Raw genomic sequence first — 20,674 nt, 5'->3', positions numbered from 1 at the left:
GACCATGAACTCACCCTCTCGCTCTCGGCAGGACAAACATAGCAGCGGTTATAAAAAGGCCGACATTGTTTGGACTGTAACTGGACTCCTGCAGGACGAGCGGCTCGGGACCGACAACTGTTCTCTGAGCCTTTGTTGTGCTGACGGAGTCCGGACCGACAACGACATGTGGAAGGTCAAACGTTAGTGTTTCCACCGGGAAACTGACTCACTGTTACACTTCGTCATGTTTGACAGAGTCCAGGTTTTTCTTTGCTTAACATATTTCTTCTGTTTCAGCTCCAGTTGTGTTTCCTATGGAGACGAGGTACCGGACGATTTTAGAGGTAAACAAGTCCACGCTCCGGGAGAGAGCGTACCTCCAACGAGGCTAGCACCCCCGTCTCGCCACGTTAAAGAAAGAGTAAACCATTCCTGGCTCCGCCCCTTTGTCGTGATCCGCTCCAAAATTGTATGGATTCTTTCTTGGTCCGTGTTCCATCCTCCCACCAAGTTTACTGGAAATCTGTTGAGTAGTTTTAGCGTAATCCTGCTGACAACCAAACGGACAGGGGTGAAAAAACATCACCTCCTTGGTGGAGGTATCCATCATCCATCCATCCATCTATCATCCATCCATCTATCATCCATCATCCATCCATCCATCTATCATCCATCATCTATCCATCTATCATCCATCATCCATCCATCCATCCCTCCCTGAATTGCCTTCATCCATTTACAACACTTGGAGTTTGGGATCTTCTGCCGTTTCATCAGGCTGGACAAGAAATGTTCAGGTCTCATCTGATATGTTCTATTGGTTCAAGTTCTTGAATCATCCTTTCTTATTGAAGGAAACTACAGACTGTGTGACCAGATAAAACTGCTACAATTGATGCTGTCAGAGATCTGCTGAGATCTGGAGGCTGACCGCTCTTTTCCTGTGCTTTCAGAGTTTGGTTCCCCCCGACCCCATGGCCCAGTTCCACCTGAGGAGGGGTTCCCCCGAGGACGAGTTTCCCGACCTCTGCAGGAACTCCACCTGGATGGGCCGGATCCTCACGCTGGCCATGTACCGCCGGCAGTTCCACCGCTGCACCCACAGTGGAGTCATCTTCGACGACGTCATCCGCCCGGGCCTGGAGGAACCAGGTGACGTCACGGTGATGTCAGCTTACTGATGTTTTTAAATCATATTTTCGTAGATGTTAGGGACCAGCTTTTCAAACTTGTCCTCACTGCAGTTCCTCTTGAGGCCACCAGCCGTATGAAAGAAAACTGGTTGTTTGAGTAAATGAGGAAAATCTAAATATTCTTAAATTTTGTGAGGATTTGAAAGAATTGTTCCTGTCGGTGTAAAAGTCTAGTGTTCATTAAATCTCTCTACCATCTTGTGTGTGAAGGTGTTTGGTCCGGTCCTGTATCTGTGGGATGTGTCGCGGGCGACGCCCAGTCCTACGTCCTGTTCTGTGACTTCTTCGACCGAGTCATCGAGGCGTATCACCAGCACAAGGTCACCAGCCAGACGCCAGAGAGCGACTTCAACTACGACAACCTGAAGGTCAGAACTCTGCGGCCGTCGCTTTAATCACCAACACGTGTTCAAGTTTTTTTCAGCTCGTCAGGTTTGTAAGATTCCAGAAGTCTGAGAGTCGATGGTACGACGTGACACTGCGCTCTGTGTGCAGGGCGGCGATGACCTGGACACGTCGTACGCTGTGCACTGCCAGGCGAGCGTTGTTCGAGGTGTCGAAGACTTCTGCTTCCCGACACACTGTAGTCGAGGAGAGCGCAGACAACTCCTCACACTGGCCAGAAAAGGTACTGCATGTGTATGAGTAGATATTTCATGGTATACATGATAACAGCTGGTCGGGGGAAAATCTATCCTGACTCTTTTAGAATGTTCAGTGTCATTATAAGGTTGAACCTTTGTCCTAAATGTACTGAGACATTCTGTCTGTCAGAGACCGAAGACCATGCACTGACCACTTGTTGATCTGTAAACAAGTGGACTCAAGATCGAGAGAAAACTCAAGGGAAAACTGAGGGCGCAGCTACAATGAACAACGTTGGCCTTTAACCAGTTGCCGTGAAGCAGCTGACCACAGTTTCCTCTGGTTCTCAGCTCTGCAGCGACTCGAGGACGAGGACGAGGACGAGGAGCTGCCGGGTCGACTCCTCTCACTGGAGGAGCTGGACCAGGACCAGCAGAGGGATCTGAACCTGAGTTCTCCGTCTTCCTCTCAGCTCCGTCTCGGCGTGGCGCGCGACTGGCCCGACGCCAGGGCCGTCTGGTCAGTCTGCGACAGCCTGGTTTCTTGTACGGGGGCAAAGCGTTCTGTAGCTCACGTGGTAGAACAAGTCAGACAGTCATTTTAAGGGTTGGTAGTTTGATTTCCTCAGCTCCATCTGCCCACATGTCTAACTGTTCCTTAGAGAGGACAAGGAACCTTAAATCACTTCAGAAGTCTGACACATTATTTAAGATGCCGAACCGTCACGTCTTCTTCTCCCATGGCTCCTCTTTGCAGGGTGAGTAAAGATGGCGGTCTTGTGGTCCTGGTCAACATGGACGACCACCTGAGGCTGGTGGCAACAAGAGACGACGGCAACATCGCCGAGGTCTTTAAACGCGTCTGCATCAACCTGCAGAAGGTCAGCGATGGGTGTGACGCTCAGGAAGGTCCAGCTCAAGTTGAGACCGATGTTGTTCGTCATTTTTTGGTCATTTCTAATTTCAGCCACAAATGTCTACACCTGTCGCTTTTGTGATGAAACATGGAGCAGAAGCTCACAGGGTCGTTTCCAACTGCTCATGGATCCTCATTAACCCCGCCCCCCCGCACCAGTCTTTAATTGCGTCCCTTCCCTGTGTCACCAGCTGGGGGCGCACTACGGACAGCTCAAACACCCGTTCATCTGGAAGCAGCAGCTGGGATGGGTGACGAGCTCTCCGGCCGACGTGGGGACGGGTCTGAGGGTCAGCGTCCACCTCAAACTGCGACACCTTCCCAGACACAAACGCCTCCAGGACGTCCTGAAGAGACTGAGGCTCCGCATGGACACAACAGGTACCGAGGGAGGTTCTCCCAGTGATGAGATGCATCTCCAGATCTATCTGTTCCACGGCTCCAGGTTCAAACTCACTGTTTTTTTCCTCTCTCCCCCAGAATCTTCTGTTCTATATGTCGTGAGCAACGCGGCGACCTTCGGCCCGAGCGAGGTGGAGCTGACGCAGCTGGTGGTGGACGGGGTCAAGCTGCTCGTCGCCATGGAGAAGAGGCTGGAGGTGGACGGGGACATCGACGAGCTTGTACCTACGCAGAAGTAGATCTCGATGATGATTGGCTGGAGTGAGGAGAAATGGAAGACCAGTAAGATTTAAGAGTGTTGCTCAGAAATACTGAAACCTGCTGGTGAATTATGAAAAGTAATATAAAGAAGCTGGTGGTGAGAGATGAATCTGAACCATGACACTTGTTGACATGTGACGTGTGTTGTTGTTTTACATATCCCTGTTGCTGAAATAAAGATTTCAAACAAATCTAAGTCAAGTTTTATTCTTTTGAAGAACTCTGAAGACTTACTCATCTGTCTGATGTCATGAAAATGCTGTTGTTGCTCAACCTGATGGATTTTACAGTTGCTGTGATCACACAAACGAACCAAAGTGAAATTGTTTTAATTTGGTGGTTTTTATTTAAAATGAATCTTTTAGTGCTACACTGGACTCTACGCTACTTTCCTTGTTGGTGACGACGAGCTTGACGAATCGGAGGCGGTCGCCGCGTCCGCGTTACTTTCTGAAAACCGAGGTGAAGTTTTTCAAGTAGGAGGCTCAGATTTACGTACGTCTTCTCCGCGACGTGAAGGCAGCATCAGATTCAGACCCAGGACAGTGGATCTGGATCCTTTTTGTTTCCTCAAGTGTCAGTAACGACGGACGAGACATTGCACAGTGAACCCTCGGGACCTCGACGCTGGAGTCAGCTACAGATGGTCAGTGGCTCCGTTGACATACATCCAGAGGAACAAGTCAAAAACACAAACTGCCCTTTTCCTCTGACAGAACTGAACGCATGAGAATCACAAGGCGGCACATTCAGAAGAAATGAGATCGGATTGGAGTTGATCGACCAGACAACAGCAGGAAACGGGTTTGGTTATATTCTGCACTTTTCCTCAACAAATCCCAGGTGCAGACGTACGTGATTAGTTAAAGTTAAAGTTTCACGAAACAACTTGAAGGCTTTCAGGAAATAATGTGAAAGTTTCACGAAATAAAGTGAGACCTTATTGTTATAACTTGGCAGCAAAGCGCTCCCGTAATATTGCACCTTTACATTATTTGACTTTCATCTTCGGTCCGTCGATTTCTCGCCTCAACTCTAGAAATGTTGTAAATGCTCCTGTTAGTTTGAAATGAAGCTGCGGCCACCAGCTGTTAAATAAGAATAAAACCACATACTGTATATCTGCGAGGTCTTTATAATGATTCACATCTTCAGGTTAGGAACCAATAAGCTTGGAGCTTGAAGTCAGACGGTACCGACAGTCTCAACTCGCGCGTGGTCGGTTCGACTCGTCTGCACCAGAGATTTGTTGATAGAAAAATAAAGAATAGCACCGGACTGATCCTTTCAGTTTGAACTTGAAGTGCACACAGTTCTGGTTGACGCTCAGTTCAACAACACCAGAACAGAAACTCTTACGACACTATTAAGTATGGAGGCCTGGAAGGGACGTCCCTCAAAACCTTGGTGAGATCTCGCAGAAGCTCTAATGTAACTGACGCAGTCGGTTGCAAATGAATCTGACCGGGTCAGTGAGTGTTTCCTTGTGCTACATCTCTTTTCTTGATTCCGCTGTCCCGCTCCATTGTCCCTCCAGGACTCCGTGGTGAAATGAATAAAAAACATTTTCAGTGGTTGAAAACAAATGAAGAATTCCGACAGCAGAACAAATAAAAACAGAACTGTACAAAAACCAAAGACTGATCGAAGGTTCACCCGGACAGGAAACATTTATACATCAATAAAAAAAATTACAGCGTGACAGAAAAAAACTAATCAAAACATCATTCTGTTCCGTCAGCTGTGAACGAGGACGAAGATCTTTGAAGGAAAAAGTCCCAGAGCGTCGGGTTTCATTACCGACACGCGGATATTATTGCAACAGTATTAACGTTGGTCAGCAGGGGGCGTGCTGCTTCAGGAGGTCAGAGGTCACAGACAAGACATCTTCCTCAGTGATGCAACGGACAGGGAGGAGGTTAAAGGTCACGTCTTGGCTCATTACCTCCGCTGCAGAATGTGCAACTTGTCAGCGTCAGAACTAAAGCTGCTGTGCAAAACATCAGTCTGCAAACGCTACTCTATGCTACGTTAAGATAAGCTGGAGAAAACGCTCACTTACACTCTTTGAACTGATCTCTTCCCTGTGCTGATGAGCTAACACGCTAACTGAACGCCCTGATTGTTCGCTCGCAGTCATCCAACACAAGAAAAGGCTAATGTACGACGAGTGGACGTTAGCTGTAGCTCGCTAGATCATGCACAAGTCCCACGTGTCTGAATCTAGTCTGTTCCCAAGGTCCTACATCCCCCGGTTTGATATTCTGTTCACACGCATGAGCCCTCCTCTTGAGTTAAGATCAAATTGGACTAATTTCACAAACATTATCCATGTTTTTTAAAAATTAGAACAATAAACCTAAACCCTCAAATCATGGGATGAGTTGGTATGGATGGCCTGTTTGGTATGGATGTTGGAGTTGGTATGGATGTTGGAGTTGGTATGGATGGCCTGGATGGTATGGATGTTGGAGTTGGTATGGATGTTGGAGTTGGTATGGATGTTGGAGTTGGTATGGATGTTGGAGTTGGTATGGATGGCCTGGTTGGTATGGATGTTGGAGTTGGTATGGATGGCCTGGTTGGTATGGATGTTGGAGTTGGTATGGATGTTGGAGTTGTTATGGATGTTGGAGTTGGTATGGATGGGCTGGTTGGTATGGATGGCCTGGTTGGAGTGCTGCAGGGAACAGAAAACCTCTGTGACGAGTTCCCTCAAAAAGACAAAAGTCGTATTCAACAGATCCCAAAGTGGGAAAAGTATTTTCTTCCAAGCTGATTGCTGCTGAGGAACAAGAGGACTCGTGACCATGTTCCATACAACTCAACAACAATCTGTGGGACCTGGGGAACACTTTGGGTGTGCACAACTGGGGAACACACGATCTGACTTCCTCTCTCTTCTGCTTTAGTTTTTTCCTCGTCTCGTATGTCAGGATAAGATCTTTAATTCGCCATCTTCACCTCCAAGCATTCGCTTCGTACAAAACTGGGCCACAGATACGAAGAAGACGGAGCTGGAGACGGAGCCTCTGGAACTCAACTGTCAATTCTTTCTCCAGCTCACGAGTTTGCTTTGTGCTTCAAACTCACCAACACTCTCCAGGAGTCGTTTTTCTTCAGATCAGATTTTCCGTATGTTCACCTCTCATCATCGGTCTCTGATGCTCACGTTGAGTGTTTGAGTTGCGCAGGTACAGCGAAGGTAATGTTCCATCGACTGTAGTCTGCACCGCAGAACCATTTCACAGTTGGTCATCAGGTCAAGGCATGAATACGAGGATAACAAGTCGTCGCTGCAATATTGTTAAAACTCGTTCACACCAAACGCAAAGCGAGTTTTTTCGCGACTTTGGCCACGGGATCATTTGTTTATTCACGCGCAACCCGTTCATATCAGTGACGTAGGGAGTATATCAACGTTTATTTGTCTTTGTCGCTCAAGTTCAAATATTTCAACTCTAGCGAGCGAAGGCGTGAATTTATGCATCTTCGTCAATTTGTGTCTTCGCATTGATCGTTGTATGTAAATCTCTTTATGCGGAAAAAAATTGCTTCGTGTTTGATGTGAACGCACCATGGGCTCCGCCCACACTGAAACATTTTAGTTTATAAAAAGGTTATGTCCTTCGTCCACGCGACTCCGGAGTTTTCCAGCGTTCGAATCAGACAGTGTTGGAAAACGCTGCTGCTCCACGTTTCATGTCACATCTCCGGGCTGTGTTTTTACTTTGTAAGCGATGATGCAAACGCCCAACGTTCTACTTCCTGATTGGTTCTTACAAGTCAACGTCGCTAACACTTCCTGTCAGGAACAGTTCCACCTCGTCGTCGTCACCGTCGCTGTTCCTCCTTCAGAGGAGTTTCTGTTATCTGCTTCCTGTTTACACCACATGACCAGTGTACGTGGATGGTCATGTGTTAGTGTGGACGGACATTATTTCAGCCACGGAGATAAAACGCTAGTCTCGACTGAGATTTTCATAAAGTAAATCATCTTTAATCCCTTTGACCTGATACCAAGTATCCTCCTTCAGATGACGATTGAGGAACATCTGATTTCGTACGCAGCGATAAGCCAATCGGGTGCGGAGAAGCAACACTGAGGGGACGGACCACACAACCTGCTGAACGTCTGCGCCATCGCTCGCTTTTAAATATTTGGTTTCACCGGCATCGACATTTAGTGCTAACATTAAATAGTAACTGTGTTGAGTATAATAAGGTGAGTGTTCTCTGCACCAGACAGCAGTTTGCCTGGGATAGTGCTGAACACAAGATGGCCGCCGTCACTTGGTGCGGCGTCGTTCTTTGACGACGACGAGCGGACATGTTCTTCTCGCGGGGTTCGATCGACAAGCAGCGAGGAGTCGTTCACAGCCGGAGCTCGTTGGCCACTTTAGAGGCGATGTTCTTGAAGGCGATGGACGTGCCGGAGATCCGTTTGAACCGCACGCCGTTGAGCGAGAGACGGGGCAGTTTGCACACCTCCATCTCCCACTGGACCAGGCTGTCCTGCCGCGCGTCGCCGTGCACGCAGAACAGCGAGTAGCGCTCGCGCTGCTCGTAGTCACAGTTGTTGGCGTCGAGGACCCCGCGGATCTCCTTCATCATGTCCCCGGGCTCCATGGAGGACGTGGTCTTCATGCTCCAGGTGAACCGCAGCGAGCGAGGTTTGGACTCCCGCACCTCCTCCTTAGTGTCGCCCGATAAACTCCTGGAGGAGAAGGAGGCAGAAAAATAAGAGTTGTTGACGGAGGCGTGAGACAAAAACACACGAAGAAGCAGACGTCTTTCCTGTCATACGGTTCTGGTTTGATTTGTCGAGGTCTGAGATACCGAACTACTGTTTCTGAAGGAGTTGATTTAAATAACGACATGAAAGTTTCACTGGCTCAGAAGGACTCTGCTTCCCTGACGTTACTGACCTGCGTACGAATTTGGAGGTGATCTTTCCGATGAGGGTGCCGCGGCGTGGCGTAGCTAATGACGCGGCGGCGTGCTGCGACAGGCTGGGCGAGGCCGGCGGGCCGTTGTAGGTGGCAGACCTTCGATCTCGAAGCTGAGCACCGTGGAAGGTGGAGCGACTGGAGGAGCCCCGGGGGAAGCGGCCCCGGTCCGGTGTGGCGGTGGTGCTGCTGCTGCTGGTGGTGACGCTGAAGGTCGAGGGCGAGGAGGGCGGCTGGTGGGAGGAGCTGAGGGGGGGGGGAGGAGATGATGTTGTTTATATTGAAGAAATTAATTCACAGAAATGTTTCGCTGCTGCGAGGAGACATGAAGAACCTCTGATACTCTGCGTCGTCGTCAATGGGAGGCAGGCTGGACTTCATGGGGTGTCCCGACGCCGACATGGACTTGACGTGACGGGGCCGCGTGGAGGAGACGGCTGCTCCCGGTGACGGGGAGGGCGACGCTGCAGGAACTTCAGGAAGACTGAAACACAGACGGACTACGAGTTATTGATCTGGAAAATCTTAATCAGAGACGACTCAACTGATCTCAGCTCACCTGCCGTCCTTCCCGTTGGGAGTAGCGGCGCAGTGGCGTTCGGCGCTCGTCCTCTCGTAAACACACGTGTTCCTGCGAGTCATGTTCTGTAACACAGACACAGTTGGTCAGAGCAGCTAAAAATAAACCTGGTTCCTGCTCCAGGATCTGAATCCTCTCACCCCTGAGGCCGTGGCCGACTTCCTCCGATCCGGAGCTCCCATGGGTGAGGCGGGCTCGTCCTTCCGGTCGTTCTCTACGCTGTTGGCGTGGGAACGCTTGGTGTAGGAGACCGGCGGTGGGATGGAGGGCGCCACTGGGACACAAAGCATCACACAGGTCCAGGAAGTGAGTGAGTGAGGCCTCGTTCCTGTTCACGGCAGATTAATACAGAGTTGTGTCTCTGCAGACGGAAAATCGCATCGACCATAAACTCACCGTGGTCGCTGAAACGCCGCTGCTTCTGATTGGCCGGCGTGTTGCGGCCGTGTGCAGGGGAATGACCGGAGCCGTTGAGCTCGCTGCAGGGTCGAGACCTGTGCACCAGGTTACCGCTGGACAACGTGTCAGTGCCTTCGCACTGGTGGAGAGTCACAACAGAGGATTCTTTTGAAGGAGCTAGGCTAGCAGTTTCCCCGCTACGCTAGGTTACACACGTTCACTAAATGCACAACAGGTGACGCTAACGCACCTCGGCAGGTTTCCTCCCCAGGAGCAGGTACGTCGCCGTCACCTCGTTGTACTTCTGGCCTTCCAGCGCCTTCATCACTTCCTCTCGAGGGAAGCCCATCGTCCCCATCAGCTCTGATTGGTCAGAGAAAGAAACACTCACTGGCGATGGCTATGCTAGCAACAACTCTGTGAGGATGTAGTTCAGCGTAACGTTGAGCTAAATGCTAACGTCCACGTGCCTGTTAACATCCTGGCGATCAGCAGGTGTAATGTTTACCATGTAGCTACACCAGCTTAGCTTAGCGTGTTAGCATGCTATCATCTGATTAGCACTAAAGACAACGCACAGCTGAGGCTGATGGGACGTCGTCAGATTAGCAGGTGTTTTCGACAAAATGAAAATTTGACCTGATGGTGGCGCTAGATAACAAATCAGAGGGTCACGAGGTCATTACAGTTCATCTCCAGGAGACATATCACAGATGATGTGAATATTTGTGTGTGTGTGTGTGTGTGTGTCTCACCGATGCGTTCGAGGTCGTTGAAGTCTTGCTCCGGCTCGGGGAACTGTTTCAGCTCCTCGGCCTCGTAGCCGACGTTCATCCATCGATCCTTCATGATTTGCTGAGAAAAGGAAAAAGAAAACAGATCAGCAGCTGATTCACGTATGTTGTAAACGTTACAGATTGTCGTCGAGCAGAGCCTCTACATGTTTACTTTCAAAATCCCCTTCTGAGATTCAAAACCAGTTATTGATCCCAAACTGATTGACAGGCCGCCCTCAACTGCAGCAGCTGGATCTCCTCCAATCACAACTGATATTCTGATAGTGGGCGGGGTTTATACCGTGACGCAGAGAGAGAAGCGACTTTTGTAAACAACCAAGATGGCTGCCGCTGATGAACGAGCATTTTGACTAAAAGTACCAGATATCTTCACATTTCAACACCGGTTCACAGACATCGTGGGATCATGCTCACAGACGTCACAGACGTCACAGACGTCACAGACGTCACAGACGTCACAGACGTCACGTCTCTGCTCTCGTCTGTCACTCTGTCACGTGACTCGTCTGCGTCAGTTGGTTACGCCTCTTGGAAATCGAAGATGAATCGAGTGGTTCAAGGCGACACATTTGAGTATTAGACCTCAAACTACGCCGGGCTCGTTCCTTCATTTCGTTTTGCGAGCAGCGTCTCGTTGTCGCCGGTTGCTGGTTCTAATCCCTGCGTGTTCACCTGCAGGCTGCCTCGTTTCCCAGGGTTCAGCACCAGCAGCTTCTTCAGCAGGTTCTCACAGTCTGTTGACATGTAGAAGGGAATCCGGTACTTTCCTCTGAGAACACGCTCCCTCAGCTCCTACACACACACACACACACACACACACACACACACACACACACACACACACACACACACACACACACACACACACACACACACACACACACACACACAGAGTTGAACTTGAAGGCGTAGCCACATTACAGCTGAAATAAAGGGTGTTGCTAACTGTGTGTTCAACAAACAGAAGGAAGAAACACACGAGCTCCTTTACCTCAGTAACAATACTGCATTGCTTCAAACTACACACGTATCATTTTTGTGTGTATATATATATATATATATATAGAGAGAGTAAATATATATTAGCCAATGAGTGGTTTGTTGCTCTGACTGATGTTATATTATTCTTATTATATATGACATCATTAGATGATTAATACTGAATCATCAGGTCAATGTTGTAGCTGCTGCAGCTGGTTTACAGTTCATATACAATTATCTTCAGTTTCATGTGCAGTTTATATACAGTATGTATAAAAATACAGTGTGTATTCACAAACACACTGATCGTGAGAAATGAGAAGCCTGTCTTTAGACAGTTAAAGACTGAAACGTCTGACGACACGAAGGTTGAATCTCTGGCGACTTGTTGTTTTCAGAAAAAAATTCCGTTCATCTCGTGTCAAACCTTCATCTTTGAAAGTAACGAGTGCGTGAAACTTAACGTCAAAGTAACTGTACTTCAAAACTGTGCGTGAGGACAGAACTGGAGTAAATGTACTCAGTTACTTGTTCACTGTGTGTTGAGCTTGTTGACTCGTGTCCGAGGTGTGTAGTTTGTGTGAACATGTCTTGTTGTGGACTGGTGTTTCTGTTATTGTGTCCTCACCGACCTTCAGGTTCTGTCCGTCGAAGGGCAGCGAGCCGCTGACCAGAGTGTAGAGGATCACGCCCAGACTCCAGACGTCCACCTCCGGCCCGTCGTACTTCTTCCCCTGCAGGGACACAGAACTACGTTACCCAGCAGCCCACTGCCCTGAGCGCGCGCACACACACACACCTGCACACACACCTGCACACACACACACCTGCACACACACCTGCACACACACACACACACACACACACACACACAAACACCTGCACACACACACACACACACACAAACACCTGCACACACACACACACACACACGCACGCACACACACACACTGACACACCTGCGCACACACACATGTCCTCATGCATTCTCAGGCGAGACACTTGGAGCGTCGGTGTGGTGGGCGGGGTCGACGCTCACCTGGAAGAGCTCGGGCGCGGCGTACGGCGGCGAGCCGCAGAACGTGTCCAGTTTGCTGCCGAGTTTGAACTCGTTGCTGAAGCCGAAGTCGGCGATTTTGATGTTCATGTCGGCGTCCAGCAGGAGGTTCTCCGCCTGGAACACAACACGCGTCAGAACCTTCTCAGCCATGTGTGTGTGTGTGTGTGTGTGTGTGTGTGTGTGTGTACCTTGAGGTCTCGATGTACGATCCTCTTCTGGTGACAGTACTCCACTGCCGACACGATCTGACAGAAACACAGGGAGGAAGAAGAGAAGAGAAGAAGAAGAGGAGGTTGTCATGATCCAATACGACTCAAGATAAAACGAGGAATTTCTCAGATACTTGTTGATCGTTTCCAAACCAACCAAACGTTCCAGGTCAGACGATAATAATCACTGACATGGTGTCATGTGACCTCCACATGGTTTGTGTAATGTCGTCATCTCTGTACCGTTCACACTACGTGACTCGTCACACACTTCACGACCCTTCGCCAGGAGAAATGTCTCCAAAGAACATTTTGTCATGAAAACACACGCGAGAAGTGACACGGGAAAATATGTGATACACCCGGCGTAAAGGCTGCGCAATGTTTTTTTCAGAAACACTAATATGTGTTAGGAGTGTTGTTGTGTTGTTGTGCTACAGTTCCTCTCCCGTCATTGCGACTTCACGCCGTATCGGTCAAGACACGATTTCACGCAGATTGTCCCTGATTTGCTGCAGGATTTCCTCGGCGAGCTGAAAATCGTGTTGTGTGAACTGAGCAGAACGTGGACCAGGTGGAGTCGTATGAAAAAGATCTCACCTGGCGGAACTTGGCTCTGGCCTCCTTCTCCTTCATCCGTCCATGAGCCACCAGGTAGTCAAAGACCTCACCTGCAACAGACAGACAGACAGACAGTCAGACAGTCAGACAGACAGACAGACAGACAGACAGACAGACAGACAGACAGACAGGCAGGCAGGCAGGCAGACAGGCAGGCAGGCAGGCAGGCAGGCAGGCAGGCAGGCAGGCAGGCAGGCAGGCAGACAGGCAGACAGACAGACAGGCAGACAGTCAGACAGACAGACAGACAGACAGACAGACAGACAGACAGACAGACAGACAGGCAGGCAGGCAGGCAGGCAGGCAGACAGACAGGTGAGCTGCTCTTACCTCCGCTGGCGAACTCCATCACCAGGTACAGAGTCTTCTCCGTCTCGATCACCTCGAACAGCTTCACTGAAAAACAACAGAGGGAAATGTGACGCCGCTGCCAAATACTGAGCCGTAGTGTGACAGTGAGATACAGGAGTGATGATGTTGAGGAAGTGGAGGAGGAGGATGAAGAAGAGGAGGAGACTCACCGATGTTCGGGTGGTTGAGGATCTTCATCACACTCACTTCCCTGAAGAGCTGAAAAACATCTGAGTCAGTGGAACAGAAACTTTCACACGTTTCAGGACATTTTCTCTCTGATGGAGCTGCGCTAACCGTTCCCCCTGCCCCCAGTCTTTGTGCTAAGCTAGGCTAACCACCACCTCTCTGGACAAACGGAAAATGATGTGACGTCAAGGTGACACGTCTGTCCCTGATTGGCTCAGACAGAACTGCATCATTAACAAAGGAACAGATCTTCACATGTCTCAGATTTTAAAATAGCTAATTCAGAGACTGACGGAGGTCAGAGGTCAGAGAATTACCTTCTGCAGACTTGTGGGGTTCAGCTGAGTTTTGTCGATGATCTTGATGGCGACCTGTCGTCAACACAAACATCAAACTGATCAGATCAGAGACTGTATATAAAGACGATCACTGACTGTATATAAAGACAATCAGAGACTGTATATAAAGACGATTAGTGACTGTATATGAAGACGTCAGAGACTGTATATAAAGACGATCAGAGACTGTATATGAAGACGTCAGAGACTGTATATAAAGACGATCAGAGACTGTATATGAAGACGATCACTGACTGTATATAAAGACGATCAGTGACTGTATATAAAGACAATCAGAGACTGTATATAAAGACGATCAGTGACTGTATATAAAGACGATCAGTGACTGTATATAAAGACGACCAGTGACTGTATATAAAGACGATCAGAGACTGTATATGAAGACGATCACTGACTGTATATGAAGACGATCACTGACTGTATATGAAGACGATCACTGACTGTATATGAAGACGATCACTGACTGTATATAAATAATCCTTCTTCTCTCTGACGAACAGCAGCCTGACGTCTCCAGGGTGAATCAGAGCATCTGATTGGACGGCTCTGAATTCTCCTGAATCTTAAAATAAGTGGACATACGTCACACACACACACTCTCTCTCTCTCTCTCTCTCTCTCTGTCTCTCTGAGCTCCCGACGTGCTCAGCATTAATAATTCATCCTCCAGCTGATGATGTCACAGCGTCAGCCTGATTTAACCCCGTCGTCGACTCTCTGACTGAGGACGTGACGTTCACAGACGCCGCCGCTCCTCCGGGGTTAAAGATCATTTAAAACGCTGGGTTGATCTTTTGGTTCACTTGGTAACAATTCATGACTATTTCTTTTTCCTACAAAATCATCTGCTATTAAGCTTCACTACACTTTATTGACGACAACAATTTTGTTCTGCTTAAAAGAGAAATGGAATGTTACCTGCTCACATTTTTTTTTTTAAGAATAAGAAAAGGTTTGTAGCAGATAATCTAAAAAAATGAATTCATAAACATACATTTTTAAATTAACTTTATTGTTCCACAGATTGGGGAGATTTAGGCCTGAGGTCAACCCTCTGTTGTGGAGAGGATACCGACTGTCTGAACCCTGTCGTGTTCTCACCTCCCGGCCTGTCAGGGTGTGTCGGGCCAGTTTGACTTTGGCGAAGTTGCCCTTGCCGATGGTCTTCAGCAGACGGTAGTTGCCGACGTGCGGCGTCTCATCTGCGACTGACATCGCAGAGCTGCGACATGGCGGCAGAGCGTGGCGGCTCGACGATTTGGTGGGCGGAGCCGGTGGCCCGGGGAGCCGGTCTGAACACTTCTGCTGTCAGAGACACATACATATTTTAGAGTCACACGGAGATGAATGATTCACTTGTGCATCAAATATCCATCAAAGGCACAACGTCAGATTATGACTCGCTAACAACAAAATGGTTTGAATCTTCTCTACGAGCGACGAGTCCGTACGATAACTGTCCAACTGCCCCGTCCACAGGGAAGGAAACATGTGCCTCTGCTGTTCTGCATTTAAACTGTATAAAATTAAACCTTCCGACAGAAAATGGAGGATTATCCACCTGTATGCAGATGATACACTTCTTTACTACTCAGTGGAAACAACAGAGGGAAAGTTAATGAGCCTCAACTTTGAGTGCAGGCCTGATCACTCGGTCATGACTGGACTAAAATAGTTAGAAGACAATATGATATCCACAAAATATATAGGTTGTAAATGGTAACTGGACTATATTCATATTAACAGTCAACCTGCTGGTGAGTGAGCGACACCCTCTACCTCCTGAACTACAGCCGCCGTCCTAACTTTTAATAGAATCATAATCCTTACGGAAACAATAGGGCCTTGTAGCTCTGGTGCATGGCGCCCTCCGGTGGACACCGGGGGCACCGCACCTCCAGTGCTCAGGCCCTAATAAATGTATGGTTCAAACATGTCAGTGTTCATTTTAAATAGAAAAATTTAGTTTTGTTACATTAATGAAATAATAATATATGTTATAGATGTATAACATTTGCGTTCTCCTGTGTCGTGATGCGAGACAGTGGACGTTTTCATTGAGGTTTCAATCTCTGATTCAGAATCGTTACAAAATCTACAGAACACTCTTCATGGATCTTCCTGTTCCCATACTCTGGTGTGTTTGAGAAGAAAAATCACAGATGAGTAAAAACCGACTAATCATTATTTTACGAGGAGTCCTGTGCCGGACAACCCCCCCCCTGACAACCAGACTCCAGGCTCAGAAAGCCCCTTCATAAACCGGAGGTTTCTCCAGACTGTGTTTCAGTCCAGGACAATAACAGAAACACAGTGAACTGTATTATCTGCTGCTGGCCAGCGGCTGTCAGGGGAACTGGATCTGACAGAAACCAGTCCGACAGCGTCTGAACCAGCAGGAGGAGTCGAAGCCTCTCCTGTTACACCGCGGCGCCGTGACTCACGCTGGACAGCGGCAGTCACGCAGTCAGGAACACTGCCATGATTTGTGTTCTGGAACTTTGACATGATGAACTACACGATGACCTCACCACCTGAGCAGCGACAGCAAGTTCTCGGTGTACGAGAACATGTGGTGATGTCGCGGCTGCTCGCGGGAACGTTGGCGAGCTGAGAACAAAGCTAGCGTCCGTCAGAGAGACGAGCAACAATTCCTTCATCGGACCGTCTCCATTTTCTAGTCAAATCAGCTCCACGACAGCAGCTGATGTCAGGAAGTGAGATGACGATTAACGTAGAATAATATACTGTGATACTACTACTGTGTGTGTGGTTTCGTATAAGCTGACAACATTTTACAAATTCACCTTGTGTCATCAAACCGTTTGAATCCTCTGTGATTAACTAACATGGGTTTGACACAGAGTGAACCAGGAAGTGTCTGGAGGATCGTCATCTGACGGCACCACACAACCCCCCACCCCACCCCCCCACACACACAGACACCACACGGAGGTCAGAGGTCAAGGTTCACGACCTGGTTGGGGCCCAGTGTCAGTGAAGGTAGATTTCAGTCTTTGTATGACTTCATGTCTCGTTACTCTTACAGGGGGAGGTTCCACTGCAACTGGGGGAATCCCATGGTAACATATGCGTTGCCGTGGTGACATGTAAAAGCCTCCAGCAGCTGATTTCACAGTTCAGCAAAAAAAAAACCAGCAGAGTGATCCGCCACTGAGGAGAATGATTCTGCTCCGTGGTCTCACACACGACACAGTGACCGGGGTCGTGAACGCACAATGACACGACCCAACCGACCCCTGACCTCCGACCCCCCGACCCCCACAGCTGCTCAGGAGAACCCACATGTAGCACAAACTCTTTCCACCTCAGTCTGAAGACTCATCCTGCTGACGTAGGAACAACAGAGGGTTCCGCTCCAGTCCAGCAGGTGGCAGCAACACAAAAAAAACCTACACAACGATGACGCCATGGAAAAGAGACGGACAGGAAGCTTGTGTGCGACACTGCCACACGAGGAAACGTGGAGAAGATTCAAATCGAGCTGCGTAGAAAACGGGATGATTGAGTCAAAGCTGGAACAGAAGACGAACAGTGGAAGAACTCGTCCACGTACCGACGACCAGAACACTGACTGTGTCCTGTAACTTCATCTGAGTCTTAGTGACTTTGTCTTAGTAACTTAGTCTAGACCTTAGTCTTAGTAATCTTGTTATCGTAACTTTGTCTTAGTAACTTTGTCTTAGTAACTTTGTCTTAGTAACTTCATTTAAAATTGAGTAAAAACAGATGGTTCCTCGTCCCTGTGGCCGAGCTCAGTTTTCACTGCGATCAGCTAATCAGCTTTGTTTTCATCCATCAACTAACGTTTCCAATTCAGCCAAGTGTAAAAAAGTAATATGCGATATATATTTTTTAATTTTGGCATTTCCACGTTTTTGTCGCACAAAATGAAAATCAACATTTAGTGTAACTGAATGAAACCCTCTACTGTGGTTGTTTTTCTTCTGTCTTGTCCCTTGGTATTGGTCCTAGTCTCTTTGTATCAGTTCTAGTCTCTATGTTGCAGCTTTGAGTCTGGTTGTCGGTCGTCTGTCTGAGTTTCCAAAAGGAAACGTAACTGTCTCGGGTAACGGAGGCTCTGGTCCCGTTGAGGACAAGATTACATGAAGATCAAAAAGCTGCCGTGACACAGCTGATCCTTGTGAATGTGACTTACAAGACGTCCGAGATGAATAAACATCCCTGTGCTCTTGACACCACGTCCTGCAGTGCATTCTGGGACAAATCAATAGTACAGCGCCAGCAGGACGCAGCTGTAGCTGCCGTACGTCACAGACGCGAAAGAGAGACGATCGAACTCAGCTGAGACTCCAGAGACAAGGACAAAGAATTCATTACATTATATACGATCAAAAATATTAAGTTGCTGCTTTTCTCGGTTTCATATCGTCGTAAACTGAATATTATTGGTGTTGAACTGTTGCTATGACAACACAGGACATTTAAAAACTGTCAGATGAAGAGACACGTTGGGACTCCAGAGGCTGACGTGTGAACCACACAGTGTGTTAGCGCTCTCCCCATTAGCATGACAATATGGACGCTGTGTTTACCCAGCATTCCTTCAAGGTCCATCGGCCTCGCCAACATCCCAACAGCCCCCGAACACCGGAGCGCCCAATGAGAGGCAGAACAGACGACTGACAGAAACGAGCTTCTGACCCAACGACCACGGGTCCCGGGTTCAGTCCACAACCACAAACACGACCCAGCTGAAAGAAACCACACATCTACAGCAGGTTCAGTGGTTCGACCAGAAGGCCACAATCAGCTGATCTAAGATGGCGCCCAAGGCTCATACAGGTTTGCAGATCTTTGACGTTCTTAGAAGCCAATGCAGGGACGCTAGAACCTGATGATCCAGGCGGCAGCATTTGAACCAATTGCAGACGCCTGAGTAGAACCTGTGTGAAAGGAATCACAGAATCTCAGAAGAAGATAAGATCTAATTCTTTAAAATGAACTGAAAGGCCGGAATCAAACCCACAACTGGATTATCTGGTGTCTGGAGGTCGAGGTTAAAAGGGGAAGTTTTGTACGTTTAGCGACAGATGAGCTAGCGACAGATGAGCTAGCGACAGACGAGCTAGCGACAGATGAGCTAACAGCAGTTGAGCTAGCGACAGAGGGGTTTTGGCCTCGTGGTTAGCGTGTGGGTCTCACGTACCCGAGGCTGCGGGTTTCCAATTCCGGACCAGAAAATTGACATCATCATCAACAACAAACAATCTTTGTCTACAATTGCTTACTGCCCCTTTAAGGCGAGTTCATAGGATCAAGGAGGAGCCTACGCCGCGACAGGAGCCGGGCCTACGTCGCAGTTACACCACCTCAACACTAGTCTGCGGTGGAGTTTTCTCCCATCGTCACGTCACCCAACAGTTTGCGAGCCGACTGCTTTGACACCTCGAGTTTCACATTTTGTTCAGCGCCATCTTGTTTTTTTAAAACCAGAAGTAACCATATTTCGAGGAGTGGGGGGGCGTGGCCTGACTGAGCGCTCGTCCACCTGCGACACGCACCGATTGGACGGCACCCGTCAATCAAACTGTTTCCACGCCCCCAATGCGGTGAAACGAGATTGAAACATAAACTGTTTACTGACGTTATAAATCATGTTAGAGTCACTTTCTCATAGAGTCGCCCTCTGCTGGTCAGAACACAGAATACAGGCGTCAGGCTTCACTCTCCAGACCCTTTTTATAAACAGTCTGTGAGCGGATAATGTCGGAGTTGGGACAAATATCATATCATATACCAGGTTAAGGGCCCACACTGGATTTTTTAAAGCTGAGCGGGAATCGAACCCCCGACCCTCTGTACCAAAGTCAGAGGTGCAACCCGCTCTCTCAAACCAACCTCGGAGCAAGGCACCATACTGATCCTCCCCGTTCGAGCCGTCAACACATTTTCTCTAAACAACAATAAAAAAACTTCAACATTAATAAAACTATTTTAAAAATCTATAAATAATAATAAAATAATAAAATTCGACAATTATGAAAATATCAACAATAACTTAAAATCAGTTCAATAATGAAACAGACAAAAGTGCAGTGAAAATGAAATCATATATATGTATAAGATTTAAAATAATCGATAATAAAACCTATAAAGTCTTAATAATGAAGTAATTACATGGCGTAATTACATCGTTATTAAAACTGATAGAATGATCAATAATGACACATTTTCTTCATCCGTAAGAAAATATAAAATATGAAACATATGATTTGACTTAATCACAATTCAAACACGAGATTATGAAACAATAAGAATAAAGTGCGTCAGTAATAAGAGCGGTGATCAATAACCGACCGGACTGGAGCAGACTCACCGGTGCCTGGTCGGACTCGCTCACCGGGGTCAGCGGCATCCTGCCGGACATGTCCCTCCGCCCCGCGTCCCTCCGCGGCTCAGGCCGGGACCAGCATCTCCGCCGGCGGCCTCCTACAGCATCTTACCCGGGAAACAGGCCACCTGCACGGGGCACGGCGGGGGGGGGCTCCGGTGGCCGGAGGGAGACGGAGGGAGAGAGAGAGAGAGAGAGAGAGAGAGAGAGAGGGAGAGAGGGAGAGAGGGAGAGAGGGAGGACCGGGGCGGCGGCCACAGGAACAGGAACAAGAACAGGCCCGGAGAGAGAGAGAGAGAGAGAGAGAGAGAGAGAGAGAGAGAGAGAGAGAGAGAGAGAGAGAGAGAGAGCCGCATGGAGACAAAGAGAGAGAGGGGAGGAAGAGGAAGAGGAGGAGGGAGGAGGAGTTACAGGAACAAACCTCAGACCTCCGCAGCTTCCTGCGGGTCATCGACTCAAAACACA

The 20,674-nt window shown here is 48.4% G+C and overlaps 2 protein-coding genes across 6 annotated transcripts; one reads left to right on the top strand and one right to left on the bottom strand.

Annotated features, from left to right (window-relative positions):
* Positions 1-4: 4 nt before the first annotated feature.
* On the top strand, positions 5-3,534 carry zgc:172076. 2 transcript variants are annotated; one of them, XM_035637941.2, is made up of 9 exons: positions 5-182; positions 280-326; positions 936-1,134; positions 1,386-1,543; positions 1,671-1,803; positions 2,111-2,279; positions 2,517-2,640; positions 2,867-3,056; positions 3,156-3,534. In XM_035637941.2, exons 1-9 carry the CDS (start codon positions 5-7, stop codon positions 3,314-3,316), a joined length of 1,359 nt encoding a protein of 452 aa, XP_035493834.1. In that variant the 3' UTR covers positions 3,317-3,534. The 2 variants fall into 2 exon arrangements, with proteins under 2 accessions (XP_035493834.1, XP_035493835.1); XM_035637942.2 differs by lacking the exons at positions 5-182; positions 280-326 and adding an exon at positions 576-779.
* Positions 3,535-3,661: 127 nt separating this feature from the next.
* Positions 3,662-20,448, bottom strand: mark1 (MAP/microtubule affinity-regulating kinase 1). 4 transcript variants are annotated; one of them, XM_047333722.1, is made up of 18 exons: positions 20,195-20,448; positions 14,935-15,135; positions 13,792-13,845; positions 13,456-13,504; positions 13,265-13,330; positions 12,914-12,984; positions 12,293-12,349; positions 12,084-12,218; positions 11,677-11,778; positions 10,736-10,855; positions 10,022-10,121; positions 9,517-9,629; positions 9,264-9,405; positions 9,008-9,141; positions 8,847-8,932; positions 8,622-8,771; positions 8,267-8,533; positions 3,662-8,055 (listed from the first exon to the last, which is right to left on the bottom strand). In XM_047333722.1, the coding sequence occupies exons 1-18, from the start codon at positions 20,243-20,245 to the stop codon at positions 7,713-7,715; spliced, it is 2,241 nt and encodes a 746-aa protein (XP_047189678.1). In that variant the 5' UTR covers positions 20,246-20,448; the 3' UTR covers positions 3,662-7,712. The 4 variants fall into 4 exon arrangements, with proteins under 4 accessions (XP_047189678.1, XP_047189679.1, XP_047189676.1 ...); XM_047333723.1 differs by lacking the exon at positions 20,195-20,448 and adding an exon at positions 19,025-19,081; XM_047333720.1 differs by lacking the exon at positions 20,195-20,448 and adding an exon at positions 18,411-18,667 and having other exon boundaries at positions 14,935-15,138.
* Positions 20,449-20,674: the final 226 nt, after the last annotated feature.

Source organism: Scophthalmus maximus, chromosome 8 (assembly GCF_022379125.1).
Source record: "Scophthalmus maximus strain ysfricsl-2021 chromosome 8, ASM2237912v1, whole genome shotgun sequence".
Lineage (NCBI taxonomy): Eukaryota > Metazoa > Chordata > Actinopteri > Pleuronectiformes > Scophthalmidae > Scophthalmus > Scophthalmus maximus.
Note: the sequence above shows the minus strand (reverse complement) of the source record. Positions and strands in the feature narration are given on the sequence as shown.

Excerpts from the sequence above, each read along its gene's own strand:
- zgc:172076 (XM_035637941.2), top strand. The coding sequence starts at position 5 with ATGAACTCACCCTCTCGCTCTCGGCAGGACAAACATAGCAGCGGTTAT. Across the intron at positions 1,544-1,670 it reads TCAACTACGACAACCTGAAG|GGCGGCGATGACCTGGACAC; the intron begins GTCAGAACTCTG and ends CTCTGTGTGCAG. Across the intron at positions 2,641-2,866 it reads TCTGCATCAACCTGCAGAAG|CTGGGGGCGCACTACGGACA; the intron begins GTCAGCGATGGG and ends CTGTGTCACCAG.
- mark1 (XM_047333720.1), bottom strand. The coding sequence starts at position 18,587 with ATGTGTGGTTTCTTTCAGCTGGGTCGTGTTTGTGGTTGTGGACTGAAC. Across the intron at positions 12,219-12,292 it reads TCGTACATCGAGACCTCAAG|GCGGAGAACCTCCTGCTGGA; the intron begins GTACACACACAC and ends GTTGTGTTCCAG. Across the intron at positions 11,779-12,083 it reads CCGCGCCCGAGCTCTTCCAG|GGGAAGAAGTACGACGGGCC; the intron begins GTGAGCGTCGAC and ends GTGTCCCTGCAG.